Source organism: Harpegnathos saltator, unplaced genomic scaffold (assembly GCF_003227715.2).
Source record: "Harpegnathos saltator strain DR-91 unplaced genomic scaffold, Hsal_v8.6 scaffold58, whole genome shotgun sequence".
NCBI classification, from domain to species: domain Eukaryota; kingdom Metazoa; phylum Arthropoda; class Insecta; order Hymenoptera; family Formicidae; genus Harpegnathos; species Harpegnathos saltator.
Window position 1 is genome coordinate 2,001,818 of NW_020230404.1, and position 24,254 is coordinate 2,026,071.

Below are 24,254 nucleotides of genomic sequence, written 5' to 3' on the forward strand. Positions count from 1 at the left end.
TGTGTTTAACGGCGCGATATCTTTAACGTATTTATCAAGTCTTCCAAGAAAAATGTGTACCGGCAAAAACAAGTAAGCTTTTTTACAAGCAAAGGAAAAAGAGAGGGCGACGGGGGGAGCCAATACCCGTTTCATTGAGTTCTATATATTTTCTCATTGGTTTTGTTATTATTATAAATATAAAAGGTACATGACATTCAATTACGTTCATATCCCCGAGGTCGTTACATGACGTTACATTGCGCCCTTCGAAGGCGTATCACTAGTAAAGTAGGTGTAAATCCTTAACTTTACTTATTCTCTACGACCGATTATTATTAAATACTTGCGGCTCCAGTGTTTACGTTATACACATTGACTAGAATATAATGAGCGCATTTCGCGATCGGTCCTCGCCGACCTCGACAACGCCACGCCGTCGCAAGCGTGGCCCTTAGAAAAGAGCAGATCATTATAAGAAGCTAGTCGGGGAAAGCGGAAACGTTATTCCATCATGAAATTACAAAGTACAGAATACAGCCGTTTTGCTTCCACCGTGTTCCAACGTGTCGTTTCCGTTTATTCGATCACTTCTCGCAACACGCGTTCGCGCTTCCGTCTGGCGATTGGAACTTGGATCAATGCTGACGCATTGCCTCTCCTCCGTCTTGAGTCTAGGCCCTTAGAACATTAATAATACATCGATTTAGACCAAACAGACTCCTCTATCGTATTCTCATTCGTACTCTGAAAATATAGTGAAAAGGAAACGGTGGCTCATCCGGCCACGTTTATATCGCGCTATTCATCTTTTTCTGTGTGTGTGAACAGGATAAGTAAATTTTTTGTGCTTCTTCGTCCGTTGAAACATTATCCGTAATAACGTGTTACTATATGCTTCGACGGCCGATCAATCCAACGCTTGCTCCTTCATTCGCACGAGCGACTTCAGGCGTTCCGCTAATCCGTCTGTGTACCTTAGTGTCTCTCCCTTTAATTGTCTATCTCACGTCGTCGCGATGGACACGCAGCGTCCAAAGCGACGAATCAACTAGACGCATCCAGACGTGAAGCATACGTCCTCAAGATATAGCACCGGTTTGAGAGCTCACTGTCGCTCGGTGTTTTCTTTCCTTTCGTCTACTTCGTGATGTTACAATGGATCTCGACGAAGCATCTACGATTACTGCTATTTCCGGCGAAAACCTCACGGCAGTGACGACGATCTCACGATAACAATAGCTACGATGATCACGACCATGGCTGGTAACGACACGATGACGTGTTCAGATCGAAATCTATTCATTGAAGGAGGGAGATCCTTCGATGGGGTCTCCTCGCTCCTCTGCGGCGTATCCTTAAAATATCTCGGCAAAGCCGTGTGTTCACGGATATATTCACGACAGACGTATTTGGCTCTGACAGTCGTTCGGTAACTGGCGAATTCATCGCACTACGATTAATCTGCAGTACGATGCACACGTAGGAACCAATCATCACCCACACACGGGAGGACTTCGAGCTTCAAGGCAGGATCAGATCCGGATACACAGTCATGTTCCAACAAAGCTGGTGATCTCGCACGTCTCCCCAGCCGCCGTTGCCCTTTCTGAGTTTCGTCTTCTTCGCTGTGCCGGCGATCGTTAACGTCAACTGCGTGGGGAACAGGTGATTGCGCGCCGCCTTCAGCACGTTTTGGACCTTCGCTATCACCGCCGTCGACTCGCAGTTGTTCTTCTTATGGTGGACTCCACTGCGGAAGTAACCGTTACATGTGAAGTACCAAGTCGTCAAGAGACCCTCCGCGGAGATAGAATTTCGAGAGCTCGACAAAATTCACGTACGAACGACGAGAATCTTCTCACTCACCATTCACCAATATGGAAGACTCTCGGAGCTCTCATCGTCATCGTGATCAACCCGGATTCGGCGCGAGGCGCAATCCCGGCGCCTCGGCTGGGCGGCAGGCAGGTCTGCGCGATATACTGCAGGCTCCAGTCCCAGTTGTAGTCGTCATACGAGCAAAACTGCGCCGCACACTTCCGCAGCTTATTCCACGTGACGCGATTGAACGCCATGCCCATGTTATGCTTGCTGGATATCCAGGGGGTCACCTCCGCCTGTTCAAAGAGAACGAAGGTTACTCGCTTTATCGATCTTTGGCGTATCGATCTCCCCCCCCCCCCTCTTTCTTTCTCTCTCTCTCTCTCTTGCTCTCATTCTTTCTCTCCCTCTCATTCTCTCCTCATGACTCGTATATCATACAGAAAAATCTACTGCAGGATATCGAAACTACATGTACAACTAGAACTAAAGCGATCGTTCGAGACAAAGTCAGAATTTCACCTGGGAGCTTCTCTCAACTTGGCTCCTGTCTTTCACGCAAAGGGCAAGAGTCGCGATAAGGTGAAGGTCCGCGACTCTGACTGTACGTGTGCCGGTTGCACACTCGACACCGTCTCAATGCTTACACGGCGGTAACAGGGTCGCTTGTATTGTGACTTTGTATCGTGTACACGACGACAGTAAGTAGGGAGGTAGATAGACGGGTGAGCTGGGCAAGTAGGATGGTAAGGTGAATACTCGAAGCATGCACTATCGCCTCGAGGAGGTGCGAGTTTATCTACGGAGGAGGAGCTTCACCTATCACGTCTGCGGCATGGGTGTGTAATAAGAATGCGCCAAGATTCAATCGGACACGCGCGCACAGAAGCCGTGAATCCGTGATTCACAGCTCGCCGAACAACGTCGCACACGAGGGCACACCGAGGCAGCGCTCCCACGATCCTCTCTAGTTGAACGTTCAAGCGATCAGCAGGATGATCGATCGGTCGCGTCGTCCGTTGACGTCGATCGACGCGAGCCGGGTGGGTTCGGGAAGCCGTGCAAGATCTCGCAGCCGATTCGGGATGACAGAGTTCACCGGGGGAAGGGTAGAAGGGGAGAGTTACTTTCGTTCTCGCAGAGAAGATAACATAACACGCGACGGAAGAGGCGAAGAAGCAAAGAGAAAGATGTGCAGCCAGGCCAAGGCGAGCCAAAGAATCAAAGAATATGGCGGTAGGCGGTTTTTTGCTCTAGTCTCGGGCGAGGGTTGGTAGTGGTGGTGGTGGTGGTGGTGGTGGTGGTGATGGTGGTTGCGGTCTCTGAGAACCTTCTGATAGTGGTTGTAGAGGCTGGGTAGCAGCTGGAAGGCCCATGCGGGCGCCGTTTGCATCGCGTTCGCCACGTTCTGATAGGTAGACACGCCACCGACGCCGACGCCGCTGATAACGTTGCCGCTGATACTGCCACCGCCGCCGCCGCCGCCGCCGCCGCTGCCGCCTCTGTTACTACCAGCGGTGATACCGCTTGTGGTTCCACCGGTACTTCCGTTGGTGATGCCGGCGGCACCGCCGACGGTGACGTCGTCGACCCCGTTGCCGCCGATTTGCCTCCGGACCGCCGGTGCTTCCTGCCGCTTTAGCCCACGCAGAAGCTCCTTCTGCAGAGCGCTATCGACGCCGAGGAACTAACGGGATCGGATGTGCGTGAAACATCGATACAGATACTAATGGTGAACGTACGTACACACGTCGGATACGCTTCTCATCGTAAACGCCATGCAACGGTGCCGGCCGACTCGATTTCCGCCTCGATCTCTTTTTCTCTCTCTTCCCCTTTCTCTCCTTCTCTCTTTCTCCCTCCCTCCCTCCCTGCCTCTTTGTCTCTCTCTCTTTCTGTCCCTCTCTGTCTCTCCCTGCGTGTCGAGTCGCCGTATCGAGAAGAAGACGCGTGTCCTCTCTTTACTCGAAGGAGGGACGCGCGTTTAACGGCGGCTATAACGCGCGTGCTAACGCCTTTGCCATAATTACCACGCTACAAGCGGCAGCAATAACGTAATAACGCGCGTGCCAGTGAGAAAAAGTTGGTCGTTATCCTATATTCGCTTGGAGATTAAGAATCGAGAAAAGTCGTGCATGAGAGATGCCGAGCGAACTTAGGTTTTAGGTCGTCTTGTCTGTCGTATACTACGCTTTTATTGATGCTGCGTCTCTGTCTCTCTCTCTTTCTCTCTCTCTCTCTCTCTCTCCCCCTCTCTAAGTACGTGTGTAACCGGCCTAGATCATTATCCTCGCTTTGTGCATGAAACAACGCGTGAAGCAGAATCCAAGATAATCGCAACGCGACACATGGGGCACTCACCTTGCGGGTAAGATCCGTAAAATAGTTGTAGGTCTTTAAATATGTACCCAACGACAGGACGTTACAACGCTCGCAGCTGAGCTTGCAAGTGCGCTCCATGAGTCTGAGCACGTGCAAGAAGTCCTCGGCGACGTAGTGGTCCTCTTCGAGGAACAGCACCATACCGGTATGGTTCCGCGTCACCGAGAGCCGGTCGAACACACGGTTCGCCTTCCACCACCAGTGATGCTTGGTCTGCGTGAACTTGGCTTCCCTGTAGTGGCCATACAAGTCCGGGTGCTTGGCGTTGGCGCACTTCAAATTTAAGGCCCTGCGATTCGCGGAGGTGCGGAGAAAGTAGACCGTTAGGAAGCCGAGGAACGAACATTGGGGTTGATGAAGCGCGTGAGAAGAAGCGATATTTTGTATCGAGGCTCTCGGATGTTCAATCATCAAGATCAATTTGGGTCAATAAGAGCCGCGCAAGAATGTTGATAGGAGGATGAGGAGTATTCCACGAGACTTTCCTCACAAAATCAATAGTCTTTCTTTCGCGAACGTACGAGAAGCAATTAGCCATCAGCCGTCTAATCAGCTGTGATGTTGATCCTTTATTTTATATGTAATGAAATTGAGAAGAAATGTGCCGCCTCAGCCAAGAGTCGAAGTTAAATCTATTCGCTGAATGATCTTCGCCCGGCTCTTATTGGTCTAGAATTGATCCGAGCGATTGAATCGCGTACAAGTCTGTACGAGAGTCTCACTCACTGTTCTTTGCGGATATTCCGTGGACAGTCGTTGGGCCCCTCGCCGGGGAACGTATGCGGATGGGTCTGTATACTGTGCGGATAAAAGATCTGCATAACCCGGCAAAAGTCGACGCTCTGTACGAGGTAGTTGATATCCGGGTGCCAGATATCGTGGCTGAAGACCAGGAGGGCCTGTTCAATGTCCTTCGCCTGCGCCAGCGATACGATCAGGTGTCGGAGATAAGTGAGCCTCGTGTGCACTTGGATGACTATGATAGGAGCGTCGCTGGCCAGCGGCCCGAACGCCTCCTCGTTGTAGACTTTCTGTTCCGCATTTGCCCTCTCGATCTTACGCCGGATTTCCGCAATCTCGAATTCCGTGAGCGCGCCGGAACTCACGTTTGTCAAACTGGCGGACGAATTACGACCCTCCTTCAGGAATCTGAAAAGGCAGGATGAGGATCATCCTTGTGACGTTACAATGTGACAGAGGATAACAACACGCGAGATATTCTGGAGATGACTATTATACCCAGAGGAATGTTACCCGTAGGCCGAAAAGTTCCACTTGGGGGGGAGGGGGGGAGAGATCGCGAATAACGGCTCTCGAGAGAAAAACGTAATAACGTACGTACGAGCGAATTCTCTGAGAAGAATTCGACCAATTCGCCAATCTGGGATCTTGGAGACAAACATGACAAGTCTTGGAGATTACAGAAACACGGGACATGTTTAATCGTATTACATTATAATTATGTGTGTAATGATTCACGGCAAGAAATGTTGTTGAATGGAAACAAGACGAGGTAATTCCGTGTGATTAATCGCCGACATCTAAGGCCGCCACAGACGTGAAGCGTTTGTATTCGCCACAATTGTATTTGCGCGACAGTATTTCTCTTCGTTGTGCAAACATATATAATTGCGCGTGGACTATGTATGGCCATGCAGAGACACGAAAATCATGCGTGTGTGAGTATTAATTTCTTTTTTTCCAGATTATCTCAAGCAAGTTTGAGCGAAGCCAAATTGTTCAGGCGAGTCGGTCGCGATCAGACAGAGTTTGCCGTTTTTCTCATCAGCGAGTTTTCGTCTGGTCTCTGTTCTGTTACACGAACCGAGATTTGTTTCCTCCCCCCTCCCCCCAACAGTCGCAAGAATGGCCAAGTTGCCATAATGAAGCTTATGAGCTCCACGAAATTACCTGTGCAATTCTTGAGGCACGAGGGAGAAGAGGGTTTCGTTCGACGAGGACTGGCCGGAATCATCTCGACCCGTCAGACTAAACGTCACGTGGAGTTGCAGGTAGAGAAACGTAGCCAGGAAGACGAGCACGAGGGTCCTCAGTAGAATTCCGCGGCCCGATCTCGACCCTCCGACGACCGTTGATCCTAAATGTGACGAGCGAACTTGTTACTTCTAAAATTGCGTGCGTGCATAAGGGGCACCGTTGTAAAATATTTCATGCACGGAGAAGGAGATCCCAGCTCGTGTAACTGCATTTCTGGAATTCGGACGAAATCTCGCGATTCAGAAACGTATCTCCGTTTAAACAGTCGGAGCTGCTTGGAAAACTCGGTCGAAGAAGCAATCGACTGGTAATAAATGACTGATCAGGAGCTTCCTGCGGGCATTTTTCTCTTCTCGCAGCCGAAGTTTCGTCTGGTTCTCAGGTAAGAGAAAATCAGTCACACGAACCGAGAGTACTCTTCTCTTAAATCAAAGTAAATTTATATATGGAGAGGAGTGTACACACACTCGAAAAGAAAGAGAAGACGGAAGTCGCTCGTGACAGCTCGGTCTAGAGTCTAACGAGAATGGAGCATTATACGATGATGTTGCATCGTATTAGACTCACCTCCCGACTTTTTCCTGGTATATAATGTACAGCCAGGATACTGCTTCGCAAAACCTTGTATGGTCGGGTCGTGTGCTTTTCCTGTACATACAGATAATTAAGTGACGGCGATGAACCGACGTGCGTATATAAACGAACTGCGACTAAACCGGTTTCCCGTCGTATCGCGCCGCCGCCGGCGCAAAAATTACTGTTCCTCCAAAGTCGCGAAATCATTGCCTCCAAAAAGTAGTCCGTGCGCGGCAAAGAGCGCGGATGCAAGCGGCGCGCAAGAAAATAATTAGATAAAAGGATCGCTTTTATGCTCCGACTCTCTCTCGCGCGCGCGCGCGCACCTCATGCGGCTTTTTTGCTCACACGCTCGCGATAAGACACGGAGGGCGTACCCCTCCTGGCGTCGCTAATTGCAATCACCAGAGTACGTAGGCAGAGTCTGAAAAATTCTCGACCTGACGCATACACGGCATTATAGAGACTGTCAAACTATAATTGTATTGGAAAGTGGCACCCCTGATATAAACCCATGTGAAACTTTATTCGATCTGTCAAATCATCCGAGTAGTAGCACCAGTTGAAAAAGCTCTGTGCAAGATTGGGTGCCGCATTTGCTAACAATCGACCAAAAACGCATTCGAATGCGTGTTTCTCAAGCGTGTTTGGTTCGTTTTAAGCAAAATAAAGTGGACTTCAAGCGTCGTTTCATAACTGTTGATGAAACTTGGATCCACCGCTATATACACCAGAGCGAAAAGAGAACCTTCCGGAATCACACTTTAACGATGATATTGAATTATCGGAAATTGGACGTTGGAATAAGTGCATTGAAGTTTCAGGAGGTTATATTGAAAAATAAAACATATTTCACGGCAAAAAGAATTGTCTTTCATTGTTAGGCCGAGAACTTTTCAGACTGCCCTCGTATCTGTCACTTTACGCACCTTCGTCGATCCGTCGTAATTCTTCAACTCGCGGAGTAATTACGCCCGATCGATACGAGAGAGGAAACTTTGCGTAAAAACACCCGTGGTAACGTCGCGCGCCGTACGTAACGCCACGATGCCCGTGTACACGCATTATGCGAAAGTAGCGTTGATAAGATCGATAGCGTCTACTCGATAAATATCGCCAGGCTAAACACTGCCCACGTGCGGGCGCGACAATGTATGCGTCGCGCGCGAGCGCGACATAAAACCCGCCGCCCGGTGCATTTGCATCCGCCGAATATTTGGCAAACAATCGCACCGCCTGGAAAATCGGGCCGGTGAAACGGCCGCGCGCCCGCGTGCGAAATAAAAAATGTACGACGAGTAATACGCCGGTTGTGATGTACGCGACGAGAGAGTGAGAGAGAGGGAGGGAGAGACCCTCGGAATCGCGCCATTTGCCAAATATTCGACGAGTGCAAACGTGGCGGGTTTACGTAACGAATTTTACCGCATTATCACATACACGTAACATTGTCGCGACGTAGCACATTACCTCATTTCACGTGACGGGACACGTGCGTCGGCTCGATGAATATTTCTCGTGCGTAGCACGTCATTCGGACAGCCGCTTTTATATAACATCGCGAGGAAATCGCTTCGCATATGCGTGCGCGCGCGTAAGCGTGTGTGCTTGTATGTATGTACACACACGTGCGTGTGGGTACAGTCCTCGGGCTATTTTTTCACTCACCTTTCATAGTGTCATTCCTAGGAGATCGTCCTGAAACAAAGTTCACACGAGGCATTAACGACGTGTAAATATGTTCGAAAAGCTCGCGGAACTACGCCAAGTCGCACGGACGAACGAAACTCTAGTGAGGAGAAATTTGACTTTTATATTCGTGTCGCACGACTTTACACACAAACGAATGGGTCAGATGTCCTTCGGCGAATGAAAATGCGTTTCGTGTAAGCGAGCGAGACATGCTCGTAAGTAGCTCGAGCTCGCGCGGAAAGAAACGCGTTCCGACGTGCAGGCGCGTCGGCAACAGGAAAAAGATTATCGGGCGTTTTGTGACGATTATTACGGGCGATTGTGTACTTTGTAAACAAATAGCACGGTCGTCTGTCTGCGGAATAAATTCAGATCGCCGCGAGGTGCTCTCTGGGACGAACGTCCCAATTAGCGGCGGTGGCCCAATTTCTGACGGTCGCGCCACTCTTCTTTAATAAGTCAGTTAACACGGGTCCATATTTATCCCGGGCACACATGCGTCCTTATCGTAAATTTTACATATTACCGGTTATGACGAGTTTCGGGTGAAATTCAAAGCCAACGTGAATACCGAAGCGTAAGTGATTACAAGCGCACAGTTGGGACAGTTGCTCGCGCCGTCTCATCTCAGGAATTAAATTGAAGTAAATTAATAAATCAGATGCCCGCTCGCTTAGGTACGCATACGAGACATTTATCACCTGCACTTTGCAATTGCCTAATTAACTCGTTGCATCTCGAGATAAGACGGAAATTCTTCGACGATGGCACCCTCGAGCGCTTGGCGCGATTATTAGCCGGGGCATTTTCATTAGACGGAGGACAATTGCGCGCGAAATCGTCCAATCATTTGGTCGCATGTCGCTGTTTATCAGCGACGATACGATGTCTACCGTAGATAAGAGAGCGTCTGACCTGTCTTATCAGATATACCTTTCGGTCTCGTGCGAAGTTTAACGAGCACACGCGTCGTTGAGTAAAGAGCTCAAGCGCGATGTTCCTGCGGGCCGAGTAGAGATAAACGCAGCTTCCGTAAATGCGGTGTATCGTCTACGGTAATACATTGCGCGAATAGGCGGCGTCACTTTCGTACGGCCGCCAAGTGATAATTCGACGTTGGAAAGACCAAGCATTGACCGGATGACTAACGTTGACAATGAGATGAACATTTGTATTCCGAATCCTTCGACGCTAAAAATAAATCGTCCCCTCGCCGCGCCGATAAAAAAAGATACTGCACATTTCTTCTTTATTTCTGACTCGTCGATCTCTCTCTTTTTTTTTCTCCACTGAGTACATTAAATTGAGAACCACGCTGCATAATTGTTTCTTGAAACTTTCTTCGTGACCTGCTTCGACGTTGTAATCGGAATTTGAAACCGAGGTCAAAATTTCGTTTGAGATTGTTATTTGCAGAGCTCTTCATCAGATGATATTAAATGTCGCGAAGATTGGAAGATTATCTTTGCTTCAAGAGGCATTCGAGGAATGACCCGATAAAGTAATTATTTTCAGGAGAGAGAGAGAGAGAGAGAGAGAGAGAGAGAGAAAGCGACGAATTCTATGGCCGATTATTCCAATAATGCAATATATGATATATCACGTTATCCCAAATTAGCCTCCGAATCAATTTCGCTGTGCGATCAACGACACCAGAGTCATCAGTGAAGCCTGAAATACGAAATCATATCACGAAACGCCGAACACGAATGTCGAGATAACAGCCCTTAATCTCTTTTGAACTTAAAACGACTACACGCGCCGTGATACGAATCACATTCGGCGATTCGCGAGAATATAATTACGCGTACGGCGTAATGCGGCTGCATACAGCCTATTCGAGCATTTGCATATACGCCAAGCACATGTGCTAAGTATACATTTGTACAGACGCTTAAAGGTTAAATGCAACGTTATCTAAGCGCATGTTGCGCCTGACCATTAATCTCCGAGATTACTGAATCGGTAGATACGATACAAAGTAGAACAAACAGGAAGGATGCGAGCGCGATGCTGAAAGTCGATGCTAATGCCGCATTGTCTGGAGCGAAAATTTACGCGCGCCGCGAAACACGCTCCGAGTCCCGCTCAAAAATTCAACGGCGGACGCCTGTTTCAACTTTATTAACACTTTCCTGCAACTATCGCCGGAATGTAATTTCCCTCGTTATTTTCTGCGACGTGTCGCAGAACGTATCTTATTTCGCAGCTTGCGCGAGGATTGTAATGAATCGTTGTGCGGACGCGTGTGTCTCTTCGTCGATGTAATGAAAGAATTTACCGTGAGGCGTTTGAGGCTCCCCCCCCCCCGTCAGTGTCTCGCGCGCGCGGTGCAACGCTCTTCGCCGGAATAATGCGGATTTAAGGGGATATCTCGGGGAAATATCGTGTTTCCCGTCCCGCGAATTCTACCCACACACCCACAGCGACGGTCGGCGCATCGGGTGAGACGTCACGTGTATATTAACATTAATAGTCCACTCGATTACGTACGTGCGAATAACTGATGAACAGACGGACGGATGGACGGACGGGGACGAGCAGACAGACACGATCGATGGAAAGAGACGAGAGATCCGCGAGATTTCGCGTGGGAAGTTGGGCGAAATGCGAAATGCGACCGACAACGCGAGCCGACTGTTGCCGGATACTTCCAGCTTTCGCGAGAAATTCTGAGCCGCCTCTCTCTCTCTCTCTCTCTCTCTCTCTCTCTCTCTCTCTCTCTCTCTCTCTCTCTCTCTCTCTCTCTCCTCTCGCCGGCGATTTAGTCGTTATATTTATCGCGGCGACAATAAAAAAAAGTCACGGCTCTCTACGTGCAAGACATCTCGCCGGCTCGGTCTCGTGCACGTCGCCGTCACCGAATTCCGCTCGCGTATCTTCGATCCGCCTCGCCTTTCTGGCACGCGTTCAATTACGAGCGGCGAACTTCGATCTGTTAGCCTCGCGCCTCTCTCCGCCCCATCGATTGTGCGGCCGAAAGTTTGCCGCATTTTTCGCTCGTTTACGCACTGTTGTGACGAGTGAACGACGAGGAAGCCGGTGCAGGAAAGTCGAACGACGAGGTCGCCGATCGCACGGCGCATCGCTCGGACGATCGCGAGTTACGGCGAAATGGCCGAAACGTCGGAGAGAATTTGCTCTGACGGTCCGAGCAACGTCGCGATTCAACGTCCGATTCGTGCTGGAGACTCGACCCGTCGCGTGACATTCCCTTGAGCAGCATTTTAATTAGATACGAAATTTTCACTCGCGCACTTCTTCCCGTCGACGAGGTGCGCGAGCGAGCGAGCGCGGCCACCTCTCCTGAGTATCTTTCCGAGCACGTTGCGCCTCTCCGAGAGGAACGAGCTCGCCTATTATCGCTTCGTCTATTATCGACAGATAGCACCGTCGCCCCGATCGAATGTGCGCTGCGATAAATGCGCGCGATTATTTGCGCGATCGATGGATTTTTAATTAACCCGCGCCGGATATCGCCGGCGTCGTTACATTACCTTGTTGAAGAGAAATAACGCATCGTCCGGCCCGTCATTTTCACGAGATCTGAAACACAACACATCGGTGTGGTGAGCGACAGGTGCTCACTCGTGCCAGGGAAACGCGATTCTTACACACGAGGGCGTTTTCAATATGTTATCCCCGTCGTTGTGTCGAAACAAACACCAACTCTGCACCGGATTCATTTATCAATTGATATTGGATGTTAAACTTAATTTTAAAGGATTTTTTTATGGTGAAAATGAACGTTTATTTCGAAACAAAGTGATAAGTACATGTTATTCAAAGTATTGTCCATCTTTAACTGCAACTTTTTCCCATCTTTCTACACTAGGAAAAATGTATTGTTGCGTGAACCAGAATTTTGTTGGTAACAACAAAATAATTTGGTTAAAATATGCCCAACAAAACTGTTTAGTTCCTGCAAGCAAATATCTTGTTTGATTACGGTTTGTTCGTATAACGTAATACTTTTGTTATAGCAACCAAAAAGCTTTAACTATATGAATTTTGTTAAAAATACTATAATTTTTTCTTAATATATAAAATCTAAATTTTAGTGCACAGAAAGACAAAATAGTGTCCATTGGGCGTTATTTTACAAGATTATGTAAGATAATATTTCGTTATTATGTAATTTTTATGGATAAAATAACTAAAATGCTTAATTTTTATATATGAAGTCTAAGAACAAAATCGTTTGGTCCAGAGAACAAAGCAGAAAAATATATTTAGTTGAGACAACCAAATATTTTGTTATAAAACAAGATATTTGGTTGTTATTAAAAAATGCCTCGACTAAACAGTTTTGTTAGAGATACTAAATTTTTTTTCCTAGTGAAAGACGGATCCCTCGGCGGAAGAACGACTCGTCTTTTGTGATGGTTATTGAATCGAGCCATTTTTTCATATCTTCCAAAGAACTGAAGCGCTGGGCAGAAAGGTGATTCTGCATGGATCGAAACAAGTGGAAATCAGAAGGAGCAATGTGAATGCAATCTGGTGAATACGGCGGGTGGGGTAGGGTAGAACATCCCATTCGAGCGTTTCCTTCACCGGTTTAGCGATATGTGGCCGCGAGCGTTGTCATGCTGGAAAATTTGTCACTTTGTCGTGTCTTTTCGCGTATTCTGGTTTCTCTTTCAATTCTCGGTTCAGCTGTACTAGTTGTTGTCAATAACGGTCCCCAGTAATGGTTTCGCCACGTTTTAACAGCTCATAATAGACCATACCTTTCTGATCCCACCAGATACAGAGCATTACCTTCGAACGATGGATAAGTGTAAAATCTTCACTTTTGAATCGTCTAAACCAGTACTCACAAGTTGAGGTCGATGGAGCATAATCTCCATAAGCTTTGGACACAGCCAACGAAGACTTTCCAGCTGCCGATTTTTTCAAATGGAAACAAAAAGAGTAACGCTCCCCGCAAATTGCGTTTCGTTGGCACAAAACTCGACATATTGAATGCGCTAAAAAAATATGTTATTTACACTTGGACCAAATGAAACATACTGATTCTTAAAGCCTTAATGGTAGGGCTTTCATATGAAGTTGGCTTCAGCATGGGCCGATGCCATTAGGTGCTCATTGCGCCATCTCTTGTAAATCCTTTAAAATTAAGTTTAATACCCAATATTTTCGTCGAGGTAGAAATTCGTCAAGGTAGACGAGAGTTAAATGCCGATCATCTATCCAAATTGCAAGTACAAAAGGGGAAAGGAACGAAAGAGAGAACAGAGAGACGCGCGGCGTTCGCAAGCTATTTTTCCAATTGCATTCGCAGGTTGTTGATCAGCCGATTGCTCAAAAGATAAAACAGATAAGACCGCGATTGCCGGACACGCGCGCGTGACATGCTTCAGCGCAACTCGTCGACATCCTCTTCGCGATAGAATCTCGTTCATTGTCCAGAGTCTGACAAAGGAGTCGCGAAAATGAGCACGAGCCGTCGCGTCATGTGTTTTAAGTGAAAAGTGACGTTGCAGGCGCGTAATGTAAAAGAAGATGGCGGTCGGACGTCGCGTCCGACCGCCATCGGCGGAATTAGAAGCGCGTTAGGAATCGTACGCGAGCCGTTCTCTTGTTGGCGCACGATATCGATTCAATTCCGTTCCGCTTAAATGGGTCTTTAGACAGCCTTCGCAAACGGGGTATCGTGTGTATATGTATTTATGAATGAACACCCGATTACGCGTTCTCCCCTGTAATCTTGACCGTGAGAATACTCGAAAAGCGCAATTTTATCTGCCGATCGGTCCGCCGATATAATTTCACAGGCGTTCGCGCGTTCGCACGTGATCGATCGTTTATCGCGGGAACGGGGCTGAATATCCGCGAGCGATCCGAAATCGCTTTATCGCCATCGCGCTCGCCGTGTACATACGATCATGACTCTATCCTTTCAGGTAATATCTGTTATCGTTGCTTACCGTACGCTTATCTCATCACGCCCCTCACCTGCGCTCGCTCGCGCAGCGCGCCAAGTAATTCCGTTAAAACGTCCCGAAAGCTTCCTTCCATTTACTATCCTCTATTTATATCGGCATCTTTTTCGCGAGCGACTCGCGAACAAGCGAGCCTTCCGTCCTTTCGCCCGACCCTTCTTCCCGGGAAATTCCTTGGTAAAATATATTCGCGCGCTCTCAAGTGTTCTCCTCCCCGCGAAATGAGAGAAACGACCGGCCGCGCGAGGAGGAGCCGCGTCGTTCCATTTCCTCGCGATAAACGTGACTCGATTAGTCGACAAATTGACAAGAATAGAGAAACTGTCGATAAACTTTCGAAACGTCCTGTTTACGCTGCTCCTTTCCTCCCGACTTGGAACGATCTCGAGCGAGATTGCGACTTATTACTCGGGATCTTATGAGATCCGGCTATACTTTCGATAAAGCAAACATCGTCCCGCAACGGCTGGAAAATTGCGGGAATTTTTGAACCTCTTTTTCTCACGACGCAATAACCGTGCATCAAGTGCGCTGAGTTTCCTAGCGTGTTCTTTCGTCCGTTTACGGATTCTTCCGTCGGTCAAGTTATATAAAGAACGTTTCGTAATGCACCTTAATGGGAAGAAAGAGAAGGTCTGTCCGTTAACCTCGGATATGCGAAAAAACAGTCGAACTGGAAGATACCGATAATTGACGAAACCTTGTCTTCTGCTTCCTCTTGCGATTGAACGAGACACAAAAAAGCCGGTTCGTCGAACGAACAAATTCTCCGCTCGAATCTCAAGCAGATTCCGTTCTTGCGGAATTCCGGTTACTCTTGGTCGGCCCGGGCTCGACTCTCATCGAGACCGGGAAGAACTTTGAAAAGTACGAAATAAGCATCTCTCTCACCCAGGGGGAAATTTCACGGAAAACCTATTGAAAAATCCGACAGGCAAGACAGAGGCGAAAAGGAGAGCCGAGGGTCCTCGCACTCTTTCTTTCTTGTCGCCGTCCGGCGCGATTTCTACCTCGCCGTTCCGCGAGGTATTCAACAAATCAATTCAATTACGACTGTAAGGCAGCCGACGCGACGGCGCGAGCGCGCCGTTTTCACGATAATCGGCGACGAAAGACCGAAAAGACAGCCAGCGGAAATTCGGAAGCTTTCATCGACGAGTGCCTGGCCGAGTCTGACGCTTTTGACGGTTGTAGCGTCTATTTCTGTGTTTCCTCGAGGAAATGCTATAGTTGTATCGCGCCAAATGGCGTTGCTACCGTAGGCTACCGATGAATAATGCATTGCATCGTCATATGTATACACACGTAGGTGGGGACCATCGCACACGTGCGAGCGAGACGGCAATTTATGGATATCTACCGATATCTCTGTCGCGCGCGCGCGCGTCTACGTGTGTGCGTATGCATTAATGTGCGTGTACAGTCATGCCTCATGCAGGAATATCGCACCGCAGTGTCCTTCAGCGCCGATTCGCCGATGCGTGTAAATACTTCCCGCTATACGCGCGTACGTTGTGCGCGATATCTTCTTTTTCTTTTTTAATTTCGCGCTCTCGCACGCTCCCGTCTCTAATAACCGCTCTAATCGCTTCCTCGTTACGTATCAACGAACGAACGAGTGCAGCTCCGACGGGATAGATTACGGGCAAGTTTCAAACGTTTCCCATAACCGCGCGCTCCGGTTAGCCGGACTGACTGATCGGGGGCCGTCCCCCCCCCCCGCCCCCGAGAGACACGTGACTGTAATTTCGGCGATGGTTCCTCCGATCAATTCGGCGGAGCCGATTGATTAATCGAATAAGCACGTCCGCGTTTTCTAATACATACATAGCCATGTGTTCAAGTTCGAGTGGCAAGCTCGTTACTTCCCATCGATTCGGACTCGCGTAGTTCGCGCGCGCGCGATGCAGCAGATGGGCGGTCGTCGAAAGACGAATAATCGAGAAGCTCGAAATTTCAGCGTGCTCCAGCGTGCAACAGCTGCGGAGCTATTTTGCAGCTGAGCGAGGTGGTAGCAAGGTGGAGCGAAGCGGAGCGGAGCGGAGAGGAGCGCGAGACGCGAAACCTCCTCGGTGCAGCGTTCGCCGTCGCACGCGCTGGAGGAGCAGCGTAGCGAAAAATCGTTATGCATTTTGAGCCAAGACGTTCCCGATGTTATGTGTTGCATATGCGCGCGCATATTCCGTCTACCGGGTCTAGACGAGATTGCAGCCGCGGAGAGACTCGTGCAGAATGCATAAAGTCCGCTTCCGAGCGGAGCGGCGTTTCCACGCGCGTTTTATGGGCGAACGCGCCCCGCGCCAGGAGTCGGTCTCTCTCTCTCTCTCTCTCTCTTTCTCTCTCTCTCTCTCTCTCTCTCTCGCTTTATTCAAGATGGGCAGATCGTGTCACACAAACGCGATTCGTACGAGGTTTGATCAAAAAGTAAGGAGAATTTTTTATTTTCTCGGAAAGTATTTATTTAATCTTCAATGTTTATCCCATCTCTTTCAAAGCAGCCCCTCTGTGATATTATACACTTATGCCAACGTAGTTTCTGCAGTTTGAGAAACACAGGTGGAACGCCTCTTTAGGTATCGTCTTGAGCTGGATCTGCGATTTCGCCTTTATCTCATCTATTGTTGAGAAACCTTGTCCTTTGAGTTTGGGAAATAGGAAAAAGTCACAGGGGGGGGGGGCATGTGTAGAGAATAAGGTGGTTTTGGGATGGTTACGTGATGCTGGTTTTGTTGAAAATTCCGCAGTTTCGGAACAAATTTTGCTGCCACTCGTTTCATGTCCAAAACATTAGTAAAAATCGCTTCGCATGAGCCGTATGAAATTCCTATTTCTTCAGCAATCTCTCTAACGGTGATTCTTCTATTAGCAAGCACAATCTCTTTAACTTTTTCCACTGGTTTTCATCACTGGCGGACGTGCTAGGACGCCCATACCTCGCGTCATCTTCGATCGTCTTCTCGGCCTTCCTGAAAGCGTTTGTACTGTTCATAAACTCGTGGTTGTGACATAGTATCGTCGTCAAAGGCCTTCTTTAACATTTTGAACGCTTCGCTGCACTTAATTCCGTTTTTAATACAAAATTTCAGACAAACTCTCTGACATCCGACATTTCGTCACACAAAAAATCGCCTGACACACTGAACGTACACGTCTTGCTCATTCGCTCCGCAAAACACAAACTAAGCGTCGCAGTTGTCTGAAAGTTGACACGTACGTCACTGCTAGTGCTATCAACACACGCAAAAAGAATCAACTGAATAGGCAAGATACAGCGCGCGCAATTTCAAAATTCTCGTTACTTTTTGATCAAACCTCGTATACCGCCCCCGACCGATTCTCGCCGGCCGTGTTTTTCCTCCGATTATTTATTCCCGACTCGATAACCCCCCCCCCCCCTCCCTGTCCCGACACGGGCTAATCTTTATCGCCGATCGCGCGCTGCCAGCCGAAAGTCTCGGCCAACGACACGCGCCCCGCCGCGATATCGATCATCGCGGATAACACGTCGCGAGAGAGTTTTGCGAATCGCATATGCGCCATTACACGGCGGCGTTATGAAGTATTACACGCCATTATGGGGCATTACACGGGCCGGTGGCGTTGTGTGTAAAATACGCGCGGGCAACCGTGGCACGCCATTAGCGTCATGTACGCCACGATTATATTAGGAATTTTCAGGATACGGATGGGAGGTCGTCAAGTTGCGTCGTCGATGCGATGAGTTCGTGCCCGCGCGTTGTTTCGGCGATATCGGGATGTATCGCCCGTGAAAAAAAAGCGTCCGTGAGCCCGTTGAATCGATGGCGGGCACGCGTCTCGCAGGTGGCTTGCGAGAGATACCTCCTGCGGGGCAGAGAGATTGATCGAACTCGCGCGACAACACGAGCGCGTCTGTTTTCGTCCGGAGAAAACAGAATTTCCGCTCCCGGCGGATCCGACTCGCCTCTAATAGGTAAACCTCGGGGAACGTCAGACGCCGATTTGTTTCCAATTTTTCATAGTTATTTTTTATGTAAAAATATGAAGAAATCTGTTATCGTGTTTAGCTTAAATTAATTTTTTCGATTTTTTCGAAATTTTCGAAATTTTGCACAAGCGCGCTATTTTGTACATATTTAAAACAATATTTCTTAAAAATATGTATATCTGATTTGTTGAAACTTGCACACACATGTCACCGATCATGAATCAGAACCGTTTTGTAAAATTCAAGATGGCGGGTCTAATATGGCTGACGTCATTGTTGAAAAGGTGTTCAGTTTTACGCTACATTCGACGTTGAGTAATCTTTCGGCTCACTATCCAGCAAACAAGCTCATTTTAACGTCAAAATCTGGTAAGAAATGAACAAGAAATGAACAAAAAACTTGAGAAATTTCGAAAAAATTGAAAAAAATTAATTTAAGCTAAAAATGATAACAGATTTTTTTATATTTTGACATTAAAAATAACTATAAAAAATTGGAAACAAATCTAACGTTAACGGCGTCTAACGTTTCCCGAAGTTTACTCGTAAGAGCCTCCGTTTCCCCTCCGGCAGGAAAGAACGCGCACGCCTCGTTCGTTAATTCGACCGATCTCTCTCCTCCGTGTTAGTTGACACCGGGGAGGAGGTCGATAAGGAACGCTCTTATCCTTCGATCAATTCCAGACCGCCGAGACGAGCTCTCCTCCAGGCGAAGCCTAATCGTTACAAGCAAGTCCGCACATCGGACGTTCAGCAATCAGCCCGGAGAAAACGCGACAACGTCCGCGACCGCGTTTTTGCGTCTTCCAGGGAGATTCGCCGAAGAATCGAAATTGCAGGAAAATGCAGCTCCGTCCGATCGAAGCTGTTTAAGAGGTGCACGTCGAAGTGCGAGGACGAGATAATATCGCGGAAACGGCCGCGATAGTGGGGCGCGAGTAATCGCGCCAAAACGCGCGGGAACATCGCCGGAAAGATTTGCCGATATCTCGGCGGCGCGATCTCCGCAGGAAACCGCCGAGCGTGCTCGTTGCGAAAGCCGCGTATCGAGTTTTTCTCGGCTGCATCGGCCGACACGAGCGAGTAATTAGCTGGAACCTCAGGGCCGCGGACGAGGCCGGAAACTGCGTATGCCACGGTTATAACGGCGCGGCGAGAGAGAGAGAAAGAGAGAGAGAGATTGCGGTATTGGCGATACTGAGAATGGACGGATGGATGGATGGATGGATAGACGGATGGAGAGCGAGAAAGAACGCGATATATTCGCGTCTCGGCCTGTCCTTATTATTCGCGCGCGTTGCTCTCTTGCGCGTGTTTTCCGACTCTTTGCATATTTCATCGTTCTCGGAAAAGAAGTCTGCTTGCCGTGCGTCGTCCCGTGAGCATGCAAATCGAGAAACGCAAGGCCGAATGCTCGGCTGGACGGAGGAAAACAGCGAGCGGAGCAATCAATAGCCGGTAGGAAATAATCGATCGCGCGAGCGGAGCGCGTCGCTCGCTCGGTTACAATTATACGCGGTGACATAAGCGAGGATCATCCGCGATATCGCGCGTGCGCGCTGGCAATGTCGATCTCCGTCGCGTGGGATCATCCGGTACGATTAAGTGCGTAATTAGCGCGCGATCAGCGCCCGCACAATTGTTCAATTGTGTGCATTATCGGATTTAAGGTGCAACGATGATTTTACGATGACAGACGCGGAGGATGTGGACAAAATCGCGCCGCGCGATATATTTTCGACCTCGTCCTGATGACGATCCTTCGGTCTCGGAGCTTTGCGTATAATCACGTGCGAATAATAAAATATGAATCCTCTTGAATCTCTTCGTCCACCCCCCCCTCCCCGCCCCCCCTCTCTCTCTCTCTCTCTCTTTCTCTATCGATAAGTGAAGCAGTTTATCCACACCGCGATGTGGCGTCACGTTATTGAGTAACGATGCGACACGATGCGGAACCGCATCTATAGGGTGTTTGCTGACAGACGTATCCGATGAACTCGATAGCTTGTCTCCTCGAGAACTACGAGTCTCCGTATGCGCGACCCACTAGAAAGAATTTCCTCGAACTGTCTTGGCACTGCCAGCGGCGAATCTCTCAGTCTTTTCGTTTGTTGCCGATTATTGGATATTTAAAAATACAATTGTAGACGATAAAGTCCGTACAAGCGAAAGCTCAGGTGAGACACAAGTTTCCGTTGACCTTGAAGCTCACACTTCGCCGAAGCCGTTTGCCAATCGATCGCAAAATAATCAACGTTTCATTTTCCGTCTGCGGTTTCCTCGAGGCAAAAATACGTCGCTTCCTTTATCGAACACGGATCGCTCAGATCGCTGAAATCTCCGGTTCAGAGGCGGATGCCGTTTGCAGTGGCTATACCGTAAGTAGGTCTTGATTCGAACGTTCTGCTGAGAAAAGTGTCAATAAACGTGGCCATGGCTAAGATGATAACGAGCGTTAATGAATCCTCGGCCAAACAAACGTAATCAATTAACGCCCCACCGGACGACAATTTTACACTTACTCTTCTCTGCGATAAAATTCCCCGGTCAAACATGACCCAGTAATTTTAACTTTGGCTAACCCTCAAGTGAAACAAAGGAAAATTCTGCGCTCCCTTTCTCTCTCTCTCTCTCTCTCTCTCTCTCTGAAGATTAATGTTAGGAAAACCGATTCCAGGTCAACGACCGACACGGCGAATCTAAATGAATCACGCGCGCGCGCATATATGACTCTTGATTAAAAATTGGCAGAGAGAACGGATCTCGTGCGCGCCGCTCGTTTCGGCAGTGTCGCGGGTAAATAAACAAGGGCCGGGGCGCAGGGGGGAGAGGAGGAGGAGAGGAGAGTCGCTTTTTCGCGTGCTTCATCGCGGTGGAATTGCATCGCTTTCAATCGGTTTCAGCCGTGAGCGTTACGTTACCCTCCTTATCAGCGCTAGAGTTCAATATCGATCGCCTCCTCCCTCCTCCCTCCTCCCTCCCTCCCCCTGGCCGTACCGGACTGTAACACTCGCGACACTATAGTACACAATGCAATGCGGACGTCCCGATTTGCTCGCGCTCCTTTTATGTACACCTATTATAACGAAATGACAGCGACGCTGCTTCCGGCGTTCGCCGCGCGCTCCAATCGCTTCTCTTCCGCGAGCTTCCGCTTTCCGATTGCGAGCCGCAGCAAGCGGATCGAACGAGCCGAGGAGAGAGACGTCGTTATCAAAACTGGTATAATCGCCGGCGCATGTCGGCGAGAGACCAGTCTCTCTCTCTCTCTCTCTCTCTCTCTCTCTCTCTCTCTCTCTCTCTCTCTCGCCCTCTCTCGCCCTCTCTCGCTCTCTCTCTCTCTCTCTCTCTCTCTCTCTCTTTGGCTCAATAGGTCGTGAACGATCAACCGAGTATTCGTGCTCCACATTTAGCGTTAAAGCACGGCGCGTGTCGCCTGCTTCTCTCTCGTTTGGTAATGTGCGACACGGCACGACCAAGTCGCGTCCGAAGTCATCACCGGCCGAGAGTCGCGCGCGGTCGTAAGGAAAGCTCTTTACTCTCAGCGTGCATTTAATGTCGGATGTAATCCGAGACGTAAAACTTTTGATGGATTTTTCAGAGATGTCGTGACCGATGCAATTTCATGGCGGCACTTACAAATATGTGTAGATACGTATGATACAGCGAAGATAACGGGGAAAAATGGCGCGGCTACTTGGTAGAATGGATATAAAACGTTTCGCGCAAAATACTTACTTAGCCCATTTCTCCATCGCAAAGTCCATTAAAACTTTCGCCCGATACGTACGGATACAGCCGCGTTCAAAAAGAGTCGCCCGCGAGCTCGACGCGCGTCATCCCGACGCGGCGGAACCGTCGGACATGCTTCACGTCGTTTCACCGGTTTCACTGATGCATAATGCGAACGGTGCCGTTGTGTCATCTGGACGTCATATCATTTAGCGTCGGAGTCGCGTAAATTGCGGGGCGTTTAAAGCGGCCTTTAGTCTATCCGTCTGCGTTAGTCAGTTCCCGATGTGCGCGCTGAGATAACCCGCTGTTATTCGCTCTCATTTGTAATACGTAATGCGACGTAAATCACGCTCAATGTCATCGTCTCGTCGCGATTGCGCGATTGCGCGCTCGCGCGCGCGCGCGCGCGCGCGCGACCGAGCTTAAAGATCACACGCGCACACTCGCTCCGCGGCGCGCGCGGATTCGGCATCGCGCGATTCCACCGTCAACATCCTGAGACTCGTTCGCGGCAATAACGAGACGAGTTTATCGCCGTTATCGTTCCCCGCGCGTCGCGTCGCGTTGCGTCGCGTCGCGCAAAAGTCGCCTCGGAGCAGTTCACGTGCCGCGTATATCCGCATATTCAATTTACTAGCGATTTATTCGCGGCCGCTCGCGAATTCGCCTCCGCACACGCGCGTGTGCGTGCGGCTCGATGCTATCGATTCGCCGTGATATATTGGCTCCTCTCGCACCCCGTTTACCGTCCATCTCCTCTCCGCACCCCCGACGCGCGGCCGCTTCGTCTTCAGTCGCGGAGAGGGTGCAAAAAGACGCGGCCGCAACGCGGAGCAGCACTCTGTTGGTATTACCAATTATTACAACATTATTACCGCGTAATCTCGTGTATAATCGCCAAACAGCCAAATGCCGGTCTCTCGGTCAGGTAGACACGGCTCGGCGAGATCAGCCGAAGGAAGGAACCACTACCTGGGCCACCGGGACGAGAGAATACGGACGGGGTAGGACGAGAGAAGGACGAAAGCAGCGTGGGAATCGATCGCGTAGGACGTCGTGGCGGATTTTACACGCGGCCACGGGCGGAAGAGCCGAGGATCTCTCCGTGTTCGGAATGCACACGCAGGGATAGCAGGACTACCTTCGCCCATTGCCCGCGGACGACTATCCTTTTCGGCACTCGATAACATCTATTCCTACCCCCTAGGTGTATCCGTACCCCGTGCCCGGTGCACGGAATTCTATTTTCGTCTCGGCGGCGCCGTAAGAGAGAGAGAGAGAGAGAGGGGGGGGACAGAGAGAGAGAGAGAGAGAGAGAGAGAGAGAGAGAGAGAGAGAGAGAGAGAGAGAGGGAGAGAGAGAGAGAGCAATCATATTCTCCCGGAAGAATAACAGGAGCCGACGCGAGTTCCCGACTGCGCTCCGGCGCGGCGTTCCGCGAAGCAAAAGCGTCGAAACCGCCCCGGCGAGGTGCGCGCGGACTCCACTTGGACTTGGTGAGGTAGCACTGCGACGAGCGCCGGGAATATTGCACTGTCCTTGATTTACTTACCCAGCGGCACCCGGCGCGGCGGCCGCTCGGCCACGGTGGATCGCGCAGCTTCCGGAGAGATCGCTCTGTTCCGGTGGCTGGCTGTCCGGCGGCAGTGGCGGCGACGCGCGAGCCGCCGATGACGATGACGAGATGACGGCGCGATGATATGGTCGGTGACGACGACGAGGGACGTTTATATCCGCCGTGCACCATGCGCACAGACCACTCTGCTCGCTCTCGCTCTCGTGCGTGTCTATTAGCGGAGCGCGAGGCACGCGCTCTTTCGCCGCGCGTTTCGCTCCGTCACCGGCCACGACGGCCGTCACTCGCGTCGCGCGGCACGCGTGCGAGTCCCTCGCAGCCGCGAACTCACCCTCGAGACATCTGCTCCCTCACCCTTGCGCCGCATCCCCCTCCGCCACCGTGAGGGGGCCACGCGCGTGGTAGGGGCGCGACACTCCCACGTTCTTTCCCCGCAATTGGCTCAAACGATCCGCCGCCATATCCAGCCAAGTGCGCACGTCGGACCGACGACGTAGGCGTCGGGAGTTTTGTCGCCTCTCTTGAGGGCTCGCTCAAGGGGTTGCAAGCGTGTGGGGTGGATCGACTGGATGTTGGG

The 24,254-nt window shown here is 49.8% G+C and overlaps 1 protein-coding gene across 4 annotated transcripts; it reads right to left on the reverse strand.

Moving 5' to 3' along the window:
• Positions 1-148: 148 nt before the first annotated feature.
• Mgat2 (alpha-1,6-mannosyl-glycoprotein 2-beta-N-acetylglucosaminyltransferase) lies at positions 149-23,990 on the reverse strand. Of its 4 annotated transcripts, none has more exons than XM_025303971.1 (10): positions 23,654-23,990; positions 11,949-11,997; positions 8,428-8,457; positions 6,751-6,831; positions 6,097-6,283; positions 4,912-5,334; positions 4,165-4,474; positions 3,134-3,490; positions 1,849-2,099; positions 149-1,732 (listed from the first exon to the last, which is right to left on the reverse strand). In XM_025303971.1, exons 3-10 carry the CDS (start codon positions 8,432-8,434, stop codon positions 1,504-1,506), a joined length of 1,845 nt encoding a protein of 614 aa, XP_025159756.1. In that variant the 5' UTR covers positions 8,435-8,457; positions 11,949-11,997; positions 23,654-23,990; the 3' UTR covers positions 149-1,503. The 4 variants fall into 4 exon arrangements, with proteins under 4 accessions (XP_025159756.1, XP_025159757.1, XP_025159758.1 ...); XM_025303972.1 differs by lacking the exon at positions 23,654-23,990 and adding an exon at positions 22,105-22,281; XM_025303973.1 differs by lacking the exon at positions 11,949-11,997.
• Positions 23,991-24,254: the final 264 nt, after the last annotated feature.

Excerpts from the sequence above, each read along its gene's own strand:
- Mgat2 (XM_025303973.1), bottom strand. Across the intron at positions 4,475-4,911 it reads CGGAATATCCGCAAAGAACA|GGCCTTAAATTTGAAGTGCG; the intron begins GTGAGTGAGACT and ends CGCGAATCGCAG. Across the intron at positions 1,733-1,848 it reads GTCTTCCATATTGGTGAATG|TGGAGTCCACCATAAGAAGA; the intron begins GTGAGTGAGAAG and ends TTACTTCCGCAG.